This window comes from Emydura macquarii, unplaced genomic scaffold (genome assembly GCF_026122565.2).
Source record: "Emydura macquarii macquarii isolate MOO-44397 ecotype Brisbane River unplaced genomic scaffold, CSIRO-AGI_Emac_v2 contig_374, whole genome shotgun sequence".
NCBI lineage: Eukaryota > Metazoa > Chordata > Testudines > Chelidae > Emydura > Emydura macquarii.
In genome coordinates this window covers 10874503-10891961 of record NW_027130511.1, presented here as the reverse complement: position 1 = coordinate 10891961, position 17459 = coordinate 10874503, and the positions used below count along the sequence as shown (strand labels likewise).

The 17459-nt window shown below is 38.4% G+C and overlaps 1 protein-coding gene across 7 annotated transcripts in view; it reads right to left on the bottom strand.

Moving 5' to 3' along the window:
* The window catches only part of RALGAPA1 (Ral GTPase activating protein catalytic subunit alpha 1), a 228097-nt gene that overhangs the window by 173970 nt on the left and 36668 nt on the right, over nucleotides 1-17459 (bottom strand). For 4 of the 7 annotated variants that reach the window (XM_067533981.1, XM_067533991.1, XM_067533944.1 and 1 more), the window contains exons 11-15: nucleotides 15376-15567; nucleotides 13992-14129; nucleotides 5710-5858; nucleotides 4172-4301; nucleotides 1737-1974 (exon numbers count right to left, since the gene is read on the bottom strand). In XM_067533981.1, coding sequence (XP_067390082.1) covers nucleotides 1737-1974; nucleotides 4172-4301; nucleotides 5710-5858; nucleotides 13992-14129; nucleotides 15376-15567 — 847 coding nt within the window. Of the gene's footprint in view, nucleotides 1-1736; nucleotides 1975-4171; nucleotides 4302-5709; nucleotides 5859-13991; nucleotides 14160-15375; nucleotides 15568-17459 lie in introns of all 7 variants that reach the window. The other 3 variants (XM_067533936.1, XM_067533961.1, XM_067533953.1) reach the window with 1 other exon arrangement.

Below are 17459 nucleotides of genomic sequence, written 5' to 3'. Positions count from 1 at the left end.
ACTAATCACTTCCAGAAATCATATTTAATATAAATGACTCTTAGTGGAGCTCTATGAAGACTATTCACTTCCAGATAAAAATCTCCATCATTCCTAATTATTTTTGTCTGTGGCGGCATACAGAAAAAGATATATAATAATCGTGCTTTCATGCATATGTAGTACTATTTCATGATTCAAAATACATGTTTAAGCAAATGTTCAATTAACTGCACACATTCTTATCAGAGAACAGACTCTTTCAAACACTGGTGACATGAACAGATACAAATTTGTGAGTCAATCTTAGTTTCTCACTCTATGGGTAACAGGGATGGGAAGGCTATGAAGGACAGGGAGAACAGAAAATGTGATCTGGAGACCAATTTAGAAGGAAGATGTATTTATCCTGTCCTCACGATACCAAGTAACCAGGGATTTCTTGGGGCTCCAAGGATACCCCTACCTGAAATGAAGCATTTAAGTGGAGGATGAAATGTATTTAATTGTAAGAGTATACAGAAGCATTCCTGTCTACCTCTCCCAAGAGAGAAACAAACATCAGAATACATCATCTCTCATTCATGACATGCAGAATTGTTATAGCAAGTGTCTTTCTCTTGGCTCTGAATGGACTATCACCTCTACCAATCTGATTTTAAGAGATAAAAAGTGGACTGGAGAAAACCACAACTATTGCATCTGTATTACAGAATTCCACAACATATAATTAATATCTAGTTCTTACTTAGCACTTTTCATCAGCAGTTGTGAAAGTGCTTTACAAAGGAGGTCAGTAACATTATCGCCTATTTTACAAATGAGGAAACTGAGGCACAGAGAAGTGAAGTGACTTGCCCAAAGTCACACAGCAGGCCAGTTGTGGAGCTGGGAAGAGAACCCAAGTTTCCTGAGTCTACCCATTAGGCAACACTATCTTCCTTTATGTATTCAGGATTGTAAAATAGCACATTTTCTACATCTTATAGAATATCAATAACACTGAACACTAATCTGATTTAAAAAATTGCAACATTCAAATGCATTATTACGATCCTCCTTTTTTCTTAAATAGGCATTACAATCCAAGTAATTTTGCCAAAACTAGCCTTCCCTGTGGCTTACACCTCAACTGAAACTAAACAAGGTGGGCTCAAAACCTAAACTCTCATCAACTTCAGTGGGATTCTCTAATGCAAATTACTAGCCCATGCTACAATTTTAAAATCAATATTCCAGTAATACATTTACTTTAAAAATTTTAAGAAAGTGAATAATACTAGCAATGGATTTACAATCTAGTTAAGATTTACTAGAAATCTATCAAATTTTACTAGAAAATGGACATAATTCCCTATTACTAATCAGAAATTAATCGTTACGATTAAGTAATTTAGTTAACAGTAAGCATCAAACTGAGAAAAAGAGAAAGGAATAGCCCTCCACAATATATAATTATGGGCTTAATCCAGCAAACATTTACACATATGAGTAACTTTACTTACATGATTAGTTCTGTTGTAGCTGGGATGTAAATTAAGTTAAACACGTGTATAGCTGTTGAAAGGATTGGGTCTTATGCTAGGAGGTGGTGGGTTTTTTTACTTACAAAATATAAACTACAACACAAAAATTATCCCATTTCAGATGACAGATATAGCTAATTAGATATCACTAGGGCCCCCTTCCCAAGACTTAATGCCTCATCTTCCCAGCTTGACCTATATAATTAAATTATATAATGCAGTAGGTCTTACCTTTGCCTTTGTGCTTTTTCTGTTTCTGCTCACTTAATTTGTCCAGTGGTAAGTCACTGAGGTCTAGGCTGTAGAGATTTCTAGCTAATACTTTAGTTAGTGTCTCCATAGTCAGTGACCACTCAGTGGCCAGCTCTTCCCAATATGTCAGTGATGACATTACAGACAACAAATCATCCCAAAGGTCTCGAGAGATATACACATTTAGATTTGCTTTGATCCAGGCTACTATAAGAGTCTAAAAGAATAAATAATTTAAACGACAATAGTTGGCTTGTTAACATAAGGCAACAGAGAAGCATCAGGTTTCACTGCCTAAAACAAAAGCAACTTCCGACCGACACAGAAATGTCCATATAATGCACACAGTGCTCCCCCTCCCCTCACCCATCTCTACCTCACACAAATCTTACATAAATGCTCATGTAATAATTAAGCCTTGTTTAGAATGTTTTTGTTCCCACTCATAGGTGTGTGCTATGTTAGGTCATTTAGCAGTGGGAACAAATTGGTTTGATTCATAAAAGATCTCTTCAGATCTTAACCTAGTTTTGTAATACTATTTGGTTTAGTTTGGATTACATCCCATGCATTTTGCTTCTTCTCTTTTTTAAAAGCATCTGGAGATGCTCCAGACCCCATTCACAGAGAAGCAATCAAAAGATCAATGTGAGACTCTACTACTGGTTCACCCCCATGGAACAATGTGTTTTCTGCACAGATGGGGCATACCCTACAAGGGGAAGAGAGTGAGGCTGCAGTTTTCCAGCTAAGCACACGGTAAAAGAAGACAAACTACTTAAGAAGGGGTCTGACCATTCCCACATGAAAACAGGATGCATCATGTACAGGAAAGAAGCCCTGAGGGACTTTGCCCTGCTGGAAATGCTGACAAGCCTTGGATGCACAGAAGGGATGAGATCAGACTAGGGAAGGGTACAACTCAGGATTTCTATTTTTCCAAAGATCTGTAACTTTCAACTGCTTTAACAGTAATATGATTGTGGTTCAAACTCCTTTGCTGAGCCTATGTTCCTTGCTTTCTTGCCATGTTGTCCCTAAAGTGGGCTTCTAGTTTAACCCAAGTGCCTACAGCATCAGTGGAATGCTGGGGGAGCATATGTAAGTTAGTGGTAGGCTTGGAAGGTCTGAGGGACTTGGTTTCAGGGTCTAGGGTGGCTGAACAGCCATCTTATGTCCCAAGTAAGAGGTATCAGACAAGAAGTCTGAACCTGGAAGTGTGCCTTAAAGATGCAGAGATAGGAACAGTAGTTAGTCTCTGCCCAGGCCCATCTGATTTAGAAGCATATAAGATCCAGTGATTGGGACTATCTGCAACTCACAAGAAGGGCACCGGGCCAGATTGTAACAGCTACCTTATTAAATTCTAATTGTAGCCTCTTCATAACTCTAGCCTGTCACCTTATATGAACCCATATAAGTCCATATAGATGTATGCCCTTAAAATTTAGCATCCATAGGACCAGTATACAGCACCATATTAACACTAACTTTCCACATGGGAGATTCTCCCTCTCCTCACTGTAGGGAATTTATACATCTAAATCTATCATTTTCACAACATGTGCCATCTTTTGTGGCCCAGGAAATTGGTCTTCATTGTTAAGGAAAATGACTGCATTCATTTTATAATCCACCAGTTTCCAGAGCACCATAAATAATCTACACTGGAGTCCTGATGTACCATAATTTCAACAGTACAAAAAAATACAGCTGTGATGTCTACTTAATGAGGTGAAGGCTTAGGGACAGATACAGCCTGACTACTAGTGAGAACACCTGATTATATGAAGACCTCATTAGGGAAGACAGGAAAAGAGTATAGGAAACAGATACATTGTAACTAAATGAACAGAGCAACTAAGCTACTAATCTTATTATTCAAGGCTTAACTACTACGAAACTTCCTCTTTCAATACATACTTACACAAATGAACCAAGTACAAAACAGTATATTTCAGAGACTGACAACTTAAAACAGAAAAATAGTTGTCAGCATGTTATTATACATAATACTGGTGTTATTAGATGCAACTAGCCCTTTAACATGCAGTAGTCTCAATATTTAGGCAATATGTTTAATATTCAATTCTAGTCTTACAAATGACAAATCAAGAGACAAGGTGGGTGATGGTATGTTTTATTGGACCAACTTCTGTTGGTGAGACACAAGCTTTTGAGCTTATACAGAGCTCTTATTCAATCCTGAAAGCTGTATATAAGCTTAAAAGCTTGTCTCTCTCACCAACTGAAGTTGGTCCAATGAAAGATATTATATCACCCATCTTGTCTCTCTAATATTCTGGGACTGACACAGCTACAACACCACTGCAGGTAACAAACATGTCAACTATTTTTGTTGAAACTGGCCTCATAGTCAAAATTAAACTCATTTTAAATTTATATTTAATTGCCTGGAAAAGAGGTCCTGCAAGTCTTCCTGCTAAAGTGGAGTTCTTTCTTCCTTGATACTGCAGAAAAGCCTGGGATGGCATCTTCAGTACAGATTCTGTGACCCTAAGCAGCACAAGTAACATCTGTTCCCTGCAAAGCAATATTAAATTAAGTTATTTTTTCAGTATATATTTGGGCTGAGACACTGCCTTTGTTTCTCTCCTTTACACAAACTTATTTTTTAAACATACAAAGTGTAAGGGTCAGAAACAGTCCAATGTGCGTCTATTTTTAAAAGGTCTATCACTCCTGCCCCTTATTGCCACAACGAGGAACCCCTGCAGGATTGCCTTTCATGTGTCACATAAGCCTTTCCATCTGCTCTTTCAAGGAAGCACAACTCTCAAAAGTCCCAAATGGCAGCAGTTACTTTTAAGTTGATCACTATTTCTGATCCTAACCTGCACAAATTTCTTTAGCACCAAGCGAGAGTATTTTGCAGGGGATTGGTGTCATAGCAGAAGATAACTTTTATAAACATGCTCTACCAGGTTTAAAGAGAGTGGTGAGGAACAGGTGTCTTCATAGTCACAACATTACTGAGTTGGTTGAGGGTTTGTTTAAAGTTATATAAAGCCTGTAAAGAAGTTACAGTTAAAAATTATCTCTTGGAATTTGTTAAGATTCCCATTTTACTCCTAAGTCTCCACTACATAGCTGAGAATCAAGTCTGACTGATTTTGGAGACATCAGTAAGGGACTTAATGAAATTTAAATTACAATGAAAGAAGTTAGAATTTAAATATTTGCTACTGCGCTCTGCCACAGCAGACCGTGGTGGCATTCTAATATTCCATTAGAGCAATGGCACTTCAAGAAATAGAGAAATACTACAGAAATGGCTCAGTTTTGGATATGGGTTTTGCCCTATATACCTGGCTTGCTAGAAAATAAGAAATTGGTTAAAGCATGGGTGGACTTTTGCATGAAAAAATTCTGAAACCAGAGTAAGTTGCAGACCATGACCAACACAGACCTTTAAACATTAAATTAAATTACTGGACTTGTATACACCTCCTACCTTCATGCTAGCCCCACTCCAACAGAGACATCCACTCAGAGAAGGTGCCAGCAGCCCTGGAGGAGCCGCTTATCTTTGACTCACAGCTCCACTCATCATCACTACAGCTGGCTTTTAGTGCTGAAGGTGTCTATTTCTATCTCTTCCTCTAAGCATTCCCCCTTCCAGCTAGACTGGAGGTGTCCACATGTGCCTGTTGTAACAGTTATCAAGGTTTTTTTTAAGGTTTTTTTGGAGAGGGAAGAACGGGGGGTGGAGGGGTGGGAAGGGGATCCATGTGTATCTTTTACCCCCACTCCAGAAAAATGATACTTTAAGTAAACCTAGATACCCATCACTCTTAAAACATTAACTTGTTGAGAGAAATTGACTCACTTAGTAGGCACTATCCCATTGGATTTCCTGAGTATTACAAAGTTTTAAACATTTGCTCCAGTTTATTAAAAATCTTAAAGACAAAAAGCACAAGCTTTTTACCAAGTCTTCTTGTCCATTGTTACTTGCACCACCATGTGACGGTAGATATTAAGAATGCGTTTACACATATCCGTGTGCTCATCCAAAAGAGTTTTAATTTCATTTGCGGGTTCAAGGAGGAATATATTTGAAGAGTTTATAATAAAAACCTAGAAACAAAAGAAGTGGCAATTAAAATTATGAGCCTGAGAAGCTAGCCAACATTTTTAGCTCGGACTAAACAACCCAACAGATAACTGTACATCACTTGTTTAGCTTGCTTTAATGAGTGACAAATTCAAGAATAAAATTGGTTTCAGTTTCAGTTTAGCAGAACAGAATTTTTCACTTTTCCTATAAAACACATTTGTACAAATTTCTTCTCAAATATATTATATGGAAAGTTACTCAAGGCTGTGTTAAAACTGGAATACATCCAACTGCATAAACTCACTGTTGTCCTCTGTAACACTGCAACCACAAAGTAACATTTGATAAAACCATGATAGTGTGTGTATACACACACCATGTGCCTGACAGCGATGGTGGCATTTGGACTCCTGAAGCTTTTATCCCATAGCGTGTAGTACTGCTTGCTAAGCGTAGGGTATCTGGGATATTTACCAAAGTGGCTGTCCTCATACTTAGCAGCATTCTGGGAATTTTGTATAGCTATTGCAAGATTCCCACACCCCAGTTCATACCGCCGCAGTGAACTCTGAATATCAGAGTTAGCCATGTACAGTTACCTTCAATTCTGTAAGGGAATGGATATCAAACATTCAAAAAAAAAAAAAAAAAAAAAAAAAAAAAAGTCAAAATATAACACAAAACCAAACAGCAATAGGGAGAATTTAGAAGAGCAAAGAAAGTGTGATTGCAATCTTTGAATCATTATGTATGAGACAATGCTCCAAGATGAGCAGCCTGACATCAGTGTCTCTGTGCTTACATCCTGGCCACCATAACTGCCCAAGCTGAGTGCTAATTTTGAGACTTGGTCCAGCCTCTTAAGTGGTTGTAGGACTGCACTAAGAACTTAAAGTGAGTTGCTGAAAATCTTTCAGATGCAAATTTATTGGAGAGGCTACTGCACTTGGGATAAGCAATGAAACATATAAAATCCTAGAGAGGCCTCTTTTTGCTAGTAAGCATTTGTCTAAGGTAAGAAGTGTCTGTAAATAAGTTTTCCCAACTGCAATGGACCTACTGATGGAACTCAATTGCCCATTCTCCATCTACTAGACAAAGAACCAAACAAATCAACTATAAAGGGTACTAAATCCACTGTGTTGTAAGCCTTTGTTGATCACAAATGCCACATCCTGGATATTTACATTAGCTAGCCTGCGAAAGTGCATGACATATGGAGTTTCAATAACTCCAGCTTGTAGCAGATGGGACATTATTTCTACCAGGCACACCAAAAAAAATTAATAGAGTGCAACCACAGTGATTCTTTACTCCCTGGATAATGAAATTATACTTGGATTATCTCAAGAGCAAGACACTCCTTTAAATACTGCCTCCAAGAGAGTTGACTGAGGGTTGAATATGCATTCATGAGGCTGAAGGGGAGATAAGATGCCTTTTGAAGTGTTAGGATACTGTCAGAGTATGTCCCAATGCCATTTTCGGATGCAGTGATTTATACAACAATATATGACAGAATGGGGAGGATTTTCCAGATAGAAAGACTAATTTGAAGACAAACTTAATACATCTCAGCAGCCTCCAATTCCTAACACACAGGAAAGCTAACCTGATGCAAAACATTCTCTGCAAATACAGAAGCAATGGGAAAGAAGAGAAAATAACTAATCAAGCCTTAACTGCCACAGGCTACAAACAGATCTGCACACTTTGAATACCTGCCTCTTGGATATGGATAATGTCCATACTGATTAAGTGTGGGAATGCTTATTTTTTACAACTGCTATAATTTTTGACAAATTGACCTGTCTCAAGTTTAAAGACATGAAACATTTTAGATATCAATGTTTTTATTTCTCATTCTTTAGGAAACCATACAACATGATATATTGTAAAATACAGTGTATAATAAACAATCAGACCCCCAACTTGGGATGAGAAAATAATATAGTTTGAAAGATTGACCCTACATTAGGATAATATCTAAGCTGCTGCTCTGAGGAATACAATAGGCTTAGGGCCTGATCAAGTGCTTATTTAAATCAACGGGAGTTTTTCCATTGATTGCAACAGGTATTGAATCAGGTCATTGGAGACAGTGTTAGTAAGAAAGAGTACAGGGTAGGATAACAGATAAGACAAAGACAATGTGGATATTAAAGAAACCACTACTACAATGAAAGATTCCAGAGTGAGGCTGGTGGAAGGTGACACTACATTAATACTCTTGAGTAAATTCTCACTCTTCATTTTTTCATGGTGAGAGTAAGGGCCTCAAATATTTGCCTCAGAAGTTGAGCCTGGCTTTCTGACTCTTCTGATTTGCATCTCTTGGTCCATACACTCATGAAGTCATTAGTTGTATATCTGCAGTTTTACACTCTTGTCTGTTTTGTGTATCTGCAGCTGAATATTTAGTCCTTTACCAGCTTTTCCCTCTTCAAGTTATTAGAAGGAAGTCTGGCAATTTTCCTTTTCTGTTCCACTGAAATGTAAGCAGCTGCAACGGAAGGGGGCTCTCAACACCTTCTAGACAGCTGTGCCTTTCTGGCCTGTGGGAGAAGCAGAGCAGAGATTGTTATATTTGGCAGCAGGTATTTATGCATGTTGCAGGACTGGAATGCTGCTGTGTGCTGGAGTTGAAAGAATTGAGAGTTCCCACCAGTAAGGTCAGCCTCGGGCAGTCACTAGTAAAATACAATGTATTCTTTAAAATGTGCCATTGGTTTCAGAAGTGTTCATTATTGCTTGGTGCTTTTAGAAGCAAACAGTTAGGAACTGAACAAAGAATAATCAAAAACATAATTTTCCCAAATTCCTAATACTTTTTATATGCTGTTTCTGCCCATGAATGTTGTCTTTATTATAAGGAGAGAGAACAGAGATGAATATCTTTCCTTATCCTGCCTGCCAACGAGGAAGTCTGGGCTTCATGTACCAGTTACTTTATTACTGCCTGAGACTTTGGTTCCCAGTAAAACATAATGCCTTAATAAATCTAGTGTTTTATTCGGCTTTAATAAGTTTAAATAAGAGTGTTAAATGGGTTTGATTGCCATTTCTGTCCTTATGAAATCAGCTATACTGACAGCTAGAAGCTTATAGAAGGAAAGCAAAATTGGCTGCAAAGGCAGCAGGATTGGAAGTTTGCTTATTCCACAAGAGCATGGGGGTTTTTAGGCAGAGAATGAAACGGCACTGGAGATATTCTAGACTCCATTTGCAGCTTTGTTCATCTCTGGGAAATGGTGGGCATATTTCTTTACTGGCAGCTATCAATGTCCTTTCAACATCAGCATTTTGTAATGCTGACTCGGTAAACCCCTTCTATTTTAAATATACACCAGAAATAAAATTCAATAAATGTAAAGAGAGCACAATACCTTGTATGAACGTCTGCCTCTCTGGATTGCTCTGGTTTGTTCCCTCTGCCAGCTGTTCCTCATGTGTTAGGACATGTTTTGGACTCAAAGCATATTCACTTTACTCGCTTGTCCAGGTAGCTCTGATAAACTGAGGAGGTTTGATGAGTAGCCTGGCCAGGCCCAAGAGTAATACACATCATATCAAAGAAAGGGCAGATTATTCGTGCTGAACTAATGCTACTGTTTTTGTTTCAGGACTTACTACACTAGATGATTTAATGTTCTTTCAACAATGCCTGGCATTTCATCCAATCCACACAGTTATACTAATCTCTGACACCTCATTAACAACAACCAGGAAATTTTACAAAGAGAATTTAATCTGGATGAAGTTATCACTTCAGATCCTGAACACAGAATCATAGAAATGTAGGTCTGCAAGGGACCTTGAGAGATCACTTAGTCCATCCCACTGCGCTGAGGCAGGACATGTAAACATACACCATCCACGGGAGGTGTTTGTCCAATCTGTTCTTTAAAACCTGCAATGATGGATTCCAACACAACTACTCCAGAGTTTAATCACCTTTATAGTTGGAAAGTTTTTCCTAATATCAAATGTAAACCTACCTTGCTAAAGATAAAGCCATTACTTTTTGCTCTACCTTCAGTGAACATGGAGAACAATTGATTACCATCCTCTTTATAACAGCCCTTAACATATTTGAAGATTTATCAGGTCCTCTTTCAGTCTTCTTTTCTCAAGACTAAATATGCCCCATTTTTTTTTAAACCTTTCCTCATAGGTCGGATTTTCTAAACCTTTTACCATTTTTGTTGCTCTCCTCTGGACTCTCTCCAATTTGTCCTCATCTTTCCTAAAACCTGGCACCCAGAATTGAACACAGTCTTCCAGCTAAGGCCTCACGAATGTCGAGTAGAAAGGGACAATTACCTCCTCTAACATATGACATTCCTCTTAATACACTCCAGAATGTATTAGCCTTTTTTGCAACTGCATCACATTGTTGATTCATTCAATTTGTGATCCACTATAACCCCCAGAACCTTTTCAGAACCACTACCAGCTAACTAGTTATTCCCCATTTTGTGCTTTACTTTTATTTGTATTACTGTAGCACCTATGTGCTTCAGTCAAGGGCCAGGACCCTCCTGCAGCATTATGAGAGGGGAGGGCGTGACCACAGGAACTCCTCAATACCCACTTGCAGAGCACCCCCACCCTACTATAACTTACATCAGGCCTGACATACCCATTGCCCCAACATACTGTTGTCATACATCTCTCAAAGGTATCATCTAAGGTATCATATACTGATAACACATCACACAATGATTTTTCAGAACCAGGGTACGTGTGGAGTGTATACAAAAAGAGCTGTATATATGTGCTCGAAATATAAGCTTAAAATGTACTTGGGAGGCATTTGTACTGTGTATTTACCTGTCTGACTGGCGTGGTTACAGGCAAAGGACAACAGAAGTACATTTACACTTGAACTAAACAAAGCGTTCAAGCTAAAAGAGAGGGGGAGAAGACCATTTAACAATCACGCCCAGGGACAGAATCGGCCCCCTAAGTAACCTTCCTAAGACAGACAATGGACTGTGAGTAACATAAGGGGAGCAAAGACACATTTTAGTTATCCTTCACCGTCCTAGGGTGTCGATAGGGGACAGCACCTGGCGAGCCTACGAAAGCTAGATCCTCTTGGCCTGGAAGGCAAGAATTGCTGGAAATTTGCTGTAAATGAGAAATCTGCTTACACAAAAATTATAACTTGCTGAAATTAAGTTTTAGTAACTAGAAAGAGTGTTTTCTTTGGTTTGTAACCATACAAAACCATATATTCAGTATCACTTTAATTTTGGTTCTTTTTTAATAAACTCATTCTCAGAGGGGTAGCCGCATTTTTGCTGTATACAGCAAAAACAACAAGAGTTCTGTGGCACTTTAAAGACTAACAAATTTAATATTTGCAGGCATAAGCTTTCGAGAGACTTCAGCTCTCTTCTTCAGATGCAGTAATACAGAAAATAGGTATAGATATCCAGGTGCATCTATAAGATGCCTCTGTGTTACCTATTTTCTGTATTACTGCATCTGAAGAAGAAAGCTGAAATCTCTCGAAAGCTTATGCCTGCAAATATTAAATTCGTTAGTCTTTAAAGTGCCACAGAACTCTCGTTGTTCATTCTTGTTTTGTTACAAAAACATCTCTGTGTGGTGTATTAAACTTGAGAGAGAGTCCTCAGCTAGCCAGGCGGAGTGGTGTGTTCTCTCTCTTTGGAGGCAATTAACTTGATTTCTGTGAATGTCCAGTGAGGAGGGACTGGGCACTGAAGAGAAACTCAGGAGTTGGGGCTCACTGATTGTTACCTGAAAAGGCAAGATTTGGACTAACGGAGTCCTGAAGAGTTTGCTGGCAAAGCAGACAAGCTGGTGTGTCATGGAATTCACATATGACTTAGGAGCAGCAAAAAACTGTCACGTGCTGATGCTGAAAGGAGTAACACGGGCTCACAATTCTGGGTACCCCAAGCAGAACGTCACACATCTGTCTATGCATTCTATATTACAGGAACAGCTGTCCTTAAAACCTTCTTGAGTGTCTTTATTAACTATTTGTACTTCTGTAGTGCCTAGGAGCTCAAGTCACAGACCAGGACCCCATTTTACTAGGTGTTGTACAAACACAGTAGTGACCCACATTAAAGGTTAATGGGGTGAGGGAGGAGCAAATGCACATTGCTGCTGTTGCTATTGTTTGGTTGGATTCTGCCAGAGAAGTGTATAGGTTTAGATAATAAAGGCTATCTTCATGCCAGAAAAGTCTAGCCTGCTACACACTAAGGCCATGTCTACATTACAGCTAATACAGAAGCATAGCTATGACACTACAGTTGTGCCACAGTAGCACCATAGTGTAGACACTTCCTACAGCTATGGAAGGGGTGTTTCTGTCAACGTAGTCAATTCACCTCTCAGACATGGAAGCTAGGTTGAAAGAATGCTTCTGTCGATCAAGCCATGTCTACACTGAAGGGGTTAGGCTAACCTAACTACGGGACTCATCGTGCAAAATTTCTGCAGCTGAGTGATGTAGCTAGGTCGATTTAATTTTTGAGTGCAGACCAGGCCTCAGTATCTGTGTGGACCCTGCTGCAGCCCTGTGCTCCCATTTCAAAGAGAAATGGATCAAAGCACACTTGGGAACTGTTAATGAATGGCAGCAAGGTCTAACCAGACACGTAGGGTACATCTACACGGCAATTAAACACCTGCAGCTGACTCGTGTCAGCTGACTCAGGCTCACAGGTCCCAAACGTCTACACTGAAATGTTATAGCCCCGCAAGCCCGACTCAGCTGACACAAGCCAGCCGCAGGTGTTAATTGCAGCATAGATATATCCTCTAGGCACTGAAAGCTAGTGAAGGGTAGATTTACATACCTGCTTGCCCTGAACTAAACATTTGTGTAGACAAGCACTATAAGACTTGCAGTATCCTCCCTGCAAAGTATCCCAGCAATAGACAAGAGAAGTAGCCTGTATGTCTGCTAGGGAGAAAGAGCAGTTCTCCCCATTCCCTATATATCACATAAGCATTAGGCTTGGCTAAAATCATAGGGCCTACAACTTCAAAAACGTATGCCCAAGTTGCCCCCTGACCTCAGGAAAGCTTGAGGAAAAATCCATTGTAGTATTTACTTTCAGCTTTAAGGGTTTGTTTTTTTCTTTTGCTTAATAATAACTAATAAGCATGCTCAGTGGACATCTAAGTGTCCAATATTGCCAAGATGTGCACACATCACTAACTTTACGCACAGGAATAGTTCCATGATGGGACTCAAATGTACTCTGAACATGCTCAAAAGCATTTCTTAGTTATTAAAGGGGGGGGGGGGGAATAAAAATTCAAGGTGAAAAAAAAAACCCAGTGTCTTATAATACAAGAACAAGGCATTTTGTTCAATCTGTCAAAAATAACTGACCTCTATGCTGAGACCAGTTACAGAAAATTTCAATTCCAAAAGCAGAATTTTCAGGAAGTTCTAAGTAAATGAAAAAAGAACACTAACATACAACTCTAGCTAACCTTTACTTCAGCATTTGCAACCTAAAACAATAGTTTATTCAATACTATTTCTATTTAAAATGTACCCATTCAAAGTTCCACAAATCCTTGTATTTGATAAATGCCTAATTACATTTTAAAATGTAATTAAAACTAATATGATTAAAATAAATAAGGAACAAAGATCTAATAAGTGTTTATCTCCAACTGTAATATTAAGCCACCACTTGTGTTCTAATACAGGCAACATTTCATAAAGTAAACAAGACAACACTCTAAAAGATTGTAGGAGTTGATGTTTGGATTAGTTTAGATCATTTTTGCTGTAACATGCTGTAGAACAGAGTACACTTTCTGATGTAATAATGATGGTATGGATTAAAGATTTTTCTTTGTGTGAGCCAACAGTAGTAAATACAGTCCCATATACGATCTGAGTTATGTCAAAAATGGAGAAAGAATGCAGGAAGTCAGTAAGAATGCAGTAAACTATCATTATAGCTTTATTATCCATTCCCTTAATCAAAACCATAATCAGTTAGCAAAGCTGAGATGTTATGGAACAGCAGATTCATTCTGTAACCATGTTCTGTTTTATTCTATTAACATTTTATTTACATAATGTTAAAGAAAAAAAACCTTAAACATGAGAGAATAAAATTGAGGGGGAAAAGAACATCCCATACCTGTAATACTGATTGTACTCCAGCTCGTATATTTTGCTCAGCGATATCTATTTCAGATATTTTATGGGAAGCATCTTGATAGCAGCCATTTCTTGTCCAACTTGAATTTCGAACATGACCAGAGTTTGTCATTTTTTCCTGAAGCATAAAAATGTTTTGTTTCTTAAACTCCCAGAGAAAAAACAAACAAATAGGAATTAGGTTTTTGGCCTTTTTTTTTTTTAAATAAAGAAGGAGAAAATAAGAGCTGAAAAAAGCCTACTGAAAGCTCAGCCTGCCTCCCACGGAATGGGAAATGAAAGAAGGTGGTATATATCCAAACACCTTCAAAAAGGATATCATTTAAAAAAAAAAAAAAAAAAAAAAAAAAAAAAAAAAAGAGTCACAGAACAAAAATATTCAAAATAATATGGAAAAAAATTGCTACTTTGTCTCATTCTGCTTGGAGCTATTTTTCACGTAGTGGAAGGATACAGTGAACAAACCATCTCCCTATATTAGTTTACAGTTAGTGATGTACCATATGCTAATAAACCATAGTAGGGGGGGTGCAGTAGGCTACTAAATGCACTGTTTTAGTCATGAATGTCCTACTGTTCCTTGTACTGAAGTCACTGGGGAGTTTTGCCATTGACTTAAAATATGCAATGTCAGGCCTCAAGGGCATTTAGCTTTCACCCTGTGCACCTACACATTACCAATAAAAATGCTCATGCCTATTCTGAAGGGAGAAAAAAAAAATCACAGCATTTAAAGATGGCAAAGGTCTGACTATCGGAGAAACTTAGTTTTCTTAGGAAGCTCTTGGTGGGAGAACAGACAATGTCACGTTCTAAATGTACACGTCACTAACATTGAATTCCACCATTATAATTTAGATTAGGATTAGGTTTTCAGAAGACATTTGAGCAGTTGGGTGCCCAGCTTCTCAATGAAAGTTAATGGGACTGTCTGTGTCTTTGAAAATCTCCCCCTTAAATTTAATTTAAAATATGATTTTTCTGTAATTGGATTATTTCGTTTAACTCTGTCCCCTAGAAGTCAGTTACTGCTGGGTCAAATTTTTTCTGGTCATTTGCAAAAACAATCTGAACAGAGTACTGATATAAAGGTGATGTTGAGGCATGAATTGAAGGACGTGGCAGTATAGCTTTTATGGGTGGGAGGGACTTTCACTGTGCTGCTGCTCTATTTACTCATACCTGAGGACACAGATTTGTGCCCTTTACAGTTTTTAGCTCAAAACTTCTATTCATTCCTCTTTCCCAACACCTGCACCAACCAGACTGCTATGTGGAAATGAAGTACATGTGCTAAATAGATTAGGAAATAAGACACACATTTAAAGAATGTTGGGTTTTCTTTGTTATTTTTTTTTTTTTACCTCCTCTCGTTCTTTTCCCTTCTCTGATGAATTAAGCTCTGCAACATTGTCATCACTATCTATATTTACAGATGTCACTATTTCTTCAGGTTCTTTCATAAATAAAGGCTTATCTTCCTGTTGGATCCATTCCTGGTAAACCTTCACCACTTTCCTCATAGCAGCTGCTTCACAAATTGGCAACAAAAAAGCCTAGCAGGAGAAAAAAAAAAGTTGTAACATCTGGAGACAAGTTAGAAATGAACTACATTATCTCACACTACTGCTGGTAGTAACCGGTTTCAGGAGCATGCATTTCAATATATGGATACCAGAAATAGAAAGTTGACAAAATGACAATTTAATAAAAAAGTTTTTAGGACTCACTATATTGTCCCTTCTGTCTCTCTGGGGACAAATTCTGGATTTTTGTTAAGGGACAAGAAAAGAAAGAAACATCAAAGTCACTTCTTTCAACTTCAGGGAAGTCCCCACTTGAGGCATCAGGCTCTACAGATGGAGAAACAGCTGCAGTCGCTCTGCAGGAATTTAAACTAATGCTGATTTGCATCTGTATTAGTTTATTAGCTTTCCCTGTCTGCAACCTGGAACACCCTGAAAGATTGGGAGGGAGGGTGTCAGGATGAAGGTTTTTGGGGAGAAAGACACCTGGCAGAAAAGCTGTGCTGCTAGGAAGTTGGATGCAATTAGCAAGGAAGAGAAGCAGTGGCCAGCAGGACTCCATGCAGATAGACCTGTTCCTCCATGGATCTTAAGGGCCCTGCTGATTTTGAACAACAAACTCTCATTAAAAGAAAGGACAACAAAGTTGAAGCTTCTGTGGCATTCAGTCTCGTACACGGGAGTAGTAAGAGCAAGGGACAATAGGGTTCTTAATTATATTAGCCATTTGAGTTTGTACTGATAACAAAGAACCACATTTTATTGCTGCTATGAAATTGTGGTGCAAAACAGATGACAGAGAAAAGGCATTTTTCATAACTAGTTATGAAAAAATACGTTAGGAAGCCAGTTTGCTTGCAAGATGCTGCCCTCTTCAGGAAGTACTATGTCAGTGTGGGGCTAACACAAAAGAGCTCTCAGATCAGTAGCCTCTAACATAAGTTTTGGACTTCTGCTAAACAACTACATTCAAAGACAGACTAAATTAATACAATATAATTGTTCGGAATTTCACTTTTTTTTTTTTTTTTTTTTAAATTCACTTTATCGGCTTTTATCATACTAGTTGTATTAAAGGAATAAAATAAACTGAACCATTGCGTATTTTCCAGGAGCCATTGATACGGCTCTTATAAGTGCTATCCCAATATCCCTAAGAAATGCAGGATTCTTTTATATGAACTCATTCTGAACTTCAGGACTGAACACTACAAAGGGGTATCAGAAGGGCCCACTATGATCATCCAGTCTGACCTGCATGTACAGGCTGTAAAAAATTTTTCTAGAAATTGGATTAAGGCATGTCTTTTAGAAAGGTACCTAATCTCATTCTAAAGACTCCAAGCGATGGTGATTCCACCATGTCCCCTGATAAGCTCTTCAGATGTTTAATTGCTGTCGGAGCTAGGAAACTGAGTCTTATTTCAAGGTTCAGTTAGTGTACCTTCAACTTCCAGCCACTGGATCTTGTTATGCCTTTGTCAGCAAGATGGAGAAGCCCCCCACTATCAGATATTTTCTACGTGTAAATATTTATACAGTCATCAAGTCACCTTTCAACCTTCTCTCTGATAAGCTAAACAGATGGAGCTCCTTAAGCTTCACATCATATTATTGTTTTCCAGCCCCTGAAACATTTTTGTGACCTTTCTTCAAACTCTCTCCTGCAGTCCCATATCTTTTTGAAGCGGGGACACCAGATCTAGGCATAGCATTCTCGTACATGTTTTACCAGTGCTGTGTACAGAGGCAAGATCAGTTCTCTACACCTACTTCATATTCCCCTTTTATACACCCAAGGATCACTTTAGCTCTTTTCTGCAGTGTACTGAGAGCTCATTGAATCGGTGATCTACAATGATCCCAAAGTCCATTTCTCAGCTACTGATTCTCAAGACAGTGTCCCATCCTATAGGTATAAA